Below are 7,186 nucleotides of genomic sequence, written 5' to 3'. Positions count from 1 at the left end.
TGGAGGTCATCGCTGGATCCAGGGGACAAGGTAAGTATGTCTATCTGAATACACGATGCGATCCCGAGTCTGGCTCGGGGTTACCGCTTATGGTACTGAAATCCCAGCCTGAACTCGGGATCACCGCCAGGGAGGTTAAGAGATCCACTGGGTAGACTTTTGTGGAGTTAATATAACTATGAGTGCACCCAAACTTCTTAAATCTTCTCTGGAAAAAGTAAGTAAGCAAAGAATGTGGCTGTGAGCATCTGCTATTTTTAGGTGGCAATTAACAGAAGAGTCCATCACCTTGTGAGTCATTTAAAGACTTGAAAATATCTAAATATACAGGGATGGGCCACAAGAATTGTGCAAACTGATCTGCCTACTGTTATTTTATTTGCATTGGGTTCCTGAGACATTTGGTATATTAGTGTACAGTATATTACATATATTACATATTACGTATATTATCTCCTTCACGCTGACCGTATGCACATTTTCATTCATGGCTTGAAGGGGTTAAAGTACCGTTTATTAGAGAAAGCGGTTGGCTTTTTAGTTATAACAACTGATGTGGCTAAAAGACGCTTGCCTGTTATCCTATAGGGTGGGAAGGGACTTCTGCCACCTTCCGCCACTCTTCCCAGGCCTCCGCCCCACCGGGAGGCCCGAGCCACCAGTCGGCACATCCGCAGCCTAGGTTGAGACTCAAAGAAAGCCAGATTCGGCTTTGATCAGGTCTCCATTGTAAAATCCCAGAAGCAACGACATCACTTCCAGTTTACTTGACTGCTAATGGTGCCGATTTTTAAAAAAATTACAGTATCAGAATCGCTGATTTTGGTGACAGGTAACAGGCTGTTTTTCTGTTTTGTTTTTATTCATGCAAGCGTCTTTTTTCCCAAAATAAAGTGTTTAAAAGACCCCTGTGAAAATACCGTAAGACATAAAAAATTGCAACATGGGTCTCTTATAAAAAAAATTAAAACATTTTATCTCTGAAAAAAACAAAACATGTAACATGCTACAAAAGGTGAACTTATCTTTTAAGTCATCATCAAACTGATCTAGAATAATGTACTCATTGTATGCATTAATCATCCACATATGGCTTTGTGTTTTTTGCTCTGTTCATAAACAATACACATGTGAATTTTTACCTAACATTTACAAAAAAAAATGAAAGGTTCATTACCTAGTTCAGCTCTTTGGATGTACTAGGTACTCCCAAAGAGTAAACCATTAATCACAAGTTGATAGCTGTAATCTGTTTTTTCTGTTTGTTCAACCAGATCCTGGCTTCAAAGTGAATGTATTGTGGTGGCTCTATGGCTCTATGTGGCCATCACTTTCACAAAGTGGGGAGCACAGTGCCCCCTGCTGGCACCCCCCCAGTAGGAGCCAGAGAGCCTGAAACAACAAACGCCAACTTTGGAGAGAAGAGAGAGAGACTGTGGCACACCCATGCATCAATCTCACATGTAAATAAAGAAACCAGAAGTGACGATAATTATCGCCCAAACAGTGCTCTCCTCTCCTCCCAAGAACTCTTGCTATCTAGCTTTCTTGTCTCCTCCTCCCATGCTTATCTCCAGGACTTTTCCAGAGCCTCTCCCATCCTCTGGAACTCTGTCCAGCTAACTTTGGCTGCCTTTTGGCGATCCCTGAAAATCCATCTCTTCAGGGAAACCTATCACACCTACTAGTAATTAACCACTTTCTGCCTGGCCTATAACAGATGGACGTTTGGAAAGTGATTCTGTTATCCTGACTGGGTGTCATAGGATTACATGCCGGCACACGCCCGTGGGATCATGCAGCACGGCGATCGAGAGTGTGACGTGTCAGTTTGACGCACCACATCTCTGATCGCTATAAGAAGCCTCTGAGAGAGGCTTCTTACCACATGATCAGTTTTGACCAATCACAGCTGATCATCGCGTGAAACAGGAAGTGCCGGTAACCGGCATTCCTCGGTTTGCACTGACAGAGAGAGCTGATTGGCAGCTCTCCATGTCAGGGGGGGGGGTCTGTGCTGATAATCAGCACTCTGATTATCAGCACAGCCCCCATCAAATGTACCCATACGCTTCCAATTGGTGCCCAGTTAGTACCCCTTCATAACCTCTTGCCCAATAAAGTGCCAATCAGTGCCCAACACAGTGCAAATCAGTGCCAACCATAGTGCCAGTGTCCACCACAGTTCCAATCAGTGCCCAGCATTAACACCTGTCAGTGCCTGCCAAATCAGTGCTGGCTATCAGTGCCAATCAGTGCCCCCAGTCAGTGCCAATCAGTGCCCCAGTCAGTGCCCATCAGTGCCACCTGTCAGTGCCCATCCGTGTTGCCTGTCAGTGCCCATCCGTGTTGCCTGTCAGTGCCCATCAGTGCTGCATATCAGTGCCAATCAATTCTACATATCAGTGCCCCCTATCGGTGCCCATCAGTGCTGCATAACAGTGCCACCTATCAGTTTCCATCAATTCTACATATCAGTGCCTCCTCATCAGTGCCCATCAGTGCCATGTTATCAGTTCCAACTCATCAGTGCCCATCTGTGCCTCCTCATCAGTGCCATAAGTGAGTGAGAAAACAACATTCTATAAAAGAAACTAAGAAAAACTTTTTTTTTTTTCAATAATGTTGATGTGGTGATCAAATACCAAAAGAAAGCTCTTTTTTTGGAAGAAAATGATAAAAATTTTGTTTGGGTACAGTGTTGTATGACCACACAATTGTCGTTCAATGTGCGACAGCACTGAAAGCTCAAAATTGTCCTGGGCAGGACGGGGTGAAAGTGCCTAGTATTGAAGTGGTTAAATTTGTATCAGCTCATTCCCCACAGTTTTCACCCTTTGTACCACTTGCCCCACCCTATTTGTTTTTAAGCTCTCATCTCAAGTGGGCCCTTCTTAAACCTCTTGTATCTTATTGTGTTGTAACTGTTTTGTCTCTCTTTACAAGTGCTGCACAGACTGTTGGTGCTATATAAATCCTGTATAATAATGATAATAATAATTATAATAGATTTATATTTTGGGGATCTTTTGATAAATCAACATAAATCTGGAATTGTCAATTTTTTGCCAATCTATTCATCACTCTTTACCATAAGTACACAATATACCGTGCATGCATACCCCTGCATATGACAGCACATACTACATACTGTGAGGATATGACTGATTGTCTTTATACTATCAATGTGCTGACATATGCAAAAAAAAAAAGAGTCTTAGTAAATCAGGTCCAAAGTCTTTCAGCTTTTATTGAAGATCAGCACTCAAGATCAATATAAGAAATCAAGATATAAAGTATGAATCCACAGTCATTTCTCCTGTAAATTAGGTCATCAGCAGAGAATTTCAGCATGTTAGCCATCAGGTATTGGCTTTAAAAGTTTGCACCATATTTAGAGGAATTATATTATCTTAACCACTTACAGGCCGGACCATTTTGCTGGTCAAAGACCAGACCACTTTTTGCAATTCGGCACTGCGCTGCTTTAACTGACAATTGCGCGGTCATGCGACGTGGCTCCCAAACAAAATCGACGTCCTTTTTTTCCCACAAATAGAGCTTTCTTTTGGTGGTATTTTATCACCCCTGCGGTTTTTATTTTTTGCGCTATAAACAAAAATAGAGCGACAATTTTGAAAAAAACGCATTATTTTTTACTTTTTGTTATAATAAATATCCCCCAAAAATATATAAAAAAACATTTTTTTTCCCTCAGTTTAGGCTGATACGTATTCTTCTACATATTTTTGGTAAAAAAAAATCACAATAAGCGATTATTGATTGGTTTGCGCAAAAGTTATAGCGTTTACAAAATAGGGGATAGTTTTATGGCATTTTTATTAATAATTTTTTTTTTTACTAGTAATGGCGACGATCAGCGATTTTTATTGTGACTGTGACATTGCAGCAGACACATCGGACATTTTTGACACATTTTTGGGACCATTGTCATTTATACATTAATCACTTCTATATAAATGCAGTGATTCCTGTGTAAATGACACTGGCAGTGAAGGGGTTAACAGTGGGTGGCAGTGTAGGGGTTAAGTGTTCCTAGGGGTGTGTTACTAACTGTGGGGGGGTTGGGCTTTCATTTAGTAAACACTGATCTCTGCTCCAATCACATGGAGCAGAGATCAGCGTCACTAGTTGCTAGGCAGAATGGGGAAATGCTGTTTACACAGCATTTGCTCCATTCAGCCGTCCCGTGAGACCATCGCGGGTATGTCCACGGCGATTGAGTCCGCGGGACCCGGACTCACGGGGGTCCCAACCGGCACGCGAGCGCGCCGTCGGCAGGGCGGCATTGAAGATTGGACGTACCTGTACGCCAATATGCCTGCCTGTGCCATTCTGCCGACATACATCGGTGTGCGCCGGTCGGCAACCGGTTAAATACAAACGTTCGCTAAAAACTTACAAAACTGTTTTTTAACTTAGCAAAAGCAATCTTTATGTCTTTGTTCCTCAAGCTGTATATGATTGGATTCAGCAGTGGTGTCCCCACTGTGTAGATCAGTGATACTAATTTACGTATAGTCAATGACTGTCCACTTGTTGGAAGGTCATAAATAACAATTAGTGTTATATAAAATATACAAACCACCATTAAGTGGGAGCTGCAGGTGGAGAAAGCCTTCTGTTTTCCAGTATTTGATGGGATTTTCAAGATGGTAAAAATAATATAAGTGTATGATATTATAATAATTAGGAATGGTAAGAATAGTAACGGAACACTATTCAATATCATGTCTAACTGAACCCAGAATGTATCTGAACAGGAAAGCTTTAACACTGGTGACACATCGCAGAATAAATGGTCAATTATATTTGGCCCACAAAAATCAAGATACGCTATTGTAATTGCAGCAATCACTGTTGTCAAAATGCTAAATAACCAAGAAATTATGGTCAAAATTATGCAAAACAACTCATTCATGATAGAAGTGTAATGCAAAGGGTTGCAGATGGCCAAATATCGGTCATAAGACATCACTGTCAGAAGAAGGCACTCAGTAGATTCTATTATATCAAAAATGTGTTGCTGGAAAATGCAGCCTGTAAAAGACATTGTTCCACCCTCATGAAGTAATGTATACAGCAAAAATGGGGCAATATCTGTGGTTAGCAGCATATCAGATAAGGAAAGCTGGGCGAGAAAGAAGTACATTGGAGTGTGGAGTGCTTTATTGTAGTAGACCAGTGTGATGATCAAGAGGTTTCCAAAAAGTGTCAAAACATAAACAATGAGGAGAAGAATAAAAAGAACAATTCTGATTTCTTTGGAACTTTGGAATCCCAAGAGGATAACTTCAGTAATGATGGTCTGGTTGTTTTTATACATTGCCTTAAAAACAAAAAATGCTGAAATAAATAAAAAAAAAAAAACATTTCTTGGTAGTTATTTGAGCATTAAAGAGTTAGGAAATAATTACAATAATTGCAGTTTACGATTAAACTGATTCTCCTCCAGTTTTAATGAATGTCTGCATGTCTTTTTAAACTCTCTGCAACTGCGTATATCACCATTAGTGTTGGGCGAACAGTTGGGCCCGAGCAGGAGTTCAGGCCAAACATTGGTTGTTCGTCCCCTTCGGGAAACATCCAAGTTTGCAGGGTGTTCAGTGGGTGTTTGCCCCTCCAAATGCCCTGCAATGCACTGCGAGCTGAACAGTGCATTCTTCACCCTGATTGCTTTGCCCAGTTAGGGTGCAGTAAAAGCTAGTTGTTAAGGAATGGGGCCGTGAAGCCATCTGTGATGTCCTTTATAACCGATGAGTCATCAGCTGTCAATGGGCTTCCCCGCTGATAGCTGAATGAAAAAAAAACATTTGCCGGTAAAAAATCCATACCAGACCCTTATCCAAGCATGCAGCCTGGCAAGTCAGGAAAGGGGGGGGAGTGAGCGCTGCCCATCCTGAACCATACCAGGCCACATGCCTTCAACATGGGGGGGGTGGGTGCTTTGGGGCATCAACATGGGGCCGCAAAGCAACTTGATCTGAAGAAGTGCACGGAGGTGCATGAAATGTTAATGCAGCCGGTGCAGGGCTTAACTGTAGGCATCCAGCACACCCCGAATCCAGCAACGGAAGGGGATAAAAATCCTTCATGACTGGCATCTGACTCTGTGTTCTGTGACCCATTCCACTATATGTAGCAAGACCCAGCTTCTTTGGTTTACCTCTTAACATAACTGATCGGTTATGTGACTGTCATGTGACTACAGACCATGTGGAAGGGCGTGGAAGGACTAGAGATGCTCTCTACCGAATATAGCGGCATGTTCAGACAGTAGTCACGGGAGTTACCTGGAACTGCCTTGGAACAGCCATAATTCACACTACCAAAACCAGCAGGTAAACACTGAACCTGAAGTCCTACAGCGATCAGGAGCGGTGAGAGCCCAGCAGAGCAGCCCTTTCATCTGTAATCTATTCAGTGTATTCATATGCTGCTGCCTTCCGCTTGTTTGGTGAGAATCACAAGCGGTGAAGTGAATCAGTGTTACCTCTGTGTCTGACTGGGACATTAGCTGCGCCTTTGGTCTGTGATTCATGAATTTATTCCTGAAAGAACTTGATACTATGAAGGTGTTTCTATATATCTGGATACATTGTTTAGAACAAAAACAGAACTGTCTCAAATTTCCAACAGATGCTTTAATGCTGTGCACTATGCTTTAAGACTTGAAATAAAAAGGGGGGGGGGGGGGCTTCGTGCTACTAAGTGAAAATCTATCTAATAAAATACAAATAGGTTTAAAAATAGTACCTCTTCAACTACTCAATATAAATAAATATATATAAAAAATATACATAAATAATCTCAAAGTGCACGTGCAAATATAAGGTGCAAAAAATGCAGCAAGACGAGATAGGAAACACAAACTACCCAATAAAGTGATAAACGTGAAAAAGTCCTGCTCAAATATGCCAAAAAAAATAGTCCTGGAACTGCTAAGTGCAAAAAATGTGTAAATGAGTCAATATATATATATATATATATATATAAATTATCCCCATGAAGAAGTCACGTGGTCTGACGTAACGCGTAGGGAGTGGCGGTAGGACGTACCGGAAGTGAAGTAGGACTGGCGGAAGACGCCACGCCACCATTTTTTTTACTTCTTGTGCTGTTATTGTTTTTCTTAAATGTGAGAGTCCGATTTGCTTTTATATTA

General features: G+C 41.6%; 1 protein-coding gene across 1 annotated transcript; it reads right to left on the bottom strand.

The window, feature by feature from the left end:
* Positions 1-4,380: 4,380 nt before the first annotated feature.
* On the bottom strand, positions 4,381-5,347 carry LOC143963977 (olfactory receptor 10A7-like). The gene has a single exon (XM_077473702.1). It carries the CDS (start codon positions 5,345-5,347, stop codon positions 4,412-4,414), a length of 936 nt encoding a protein of 311 aa, XP_077329828.1. The 3' UTR covers positions 4,381-4,411.
* Between the last annotated feature and the right edge of the window lie 1,839 nt (positions 5,348-7,186).

This window comes from Lithobates pipiens, unplaced genomic scaffold (assembly GCF_037356315.1).
Source record: "Lithobates pipiens isolate NorthernLeopardFrog02 unplaced genomic scaffold, aLitPip1_a1.2 Scaffold_8, whole genome shotgun sequence".
In the NCBI taxonomy this organism is placed as follows: Eukaryota; Metazoa; Chordata; class Amphibia; order Anura; family Ranidae; genus Lithobates; species Lithobates pipiens.
This window is presented reverse-complemented; position numbering and strand designations above follow the sequence as displayed.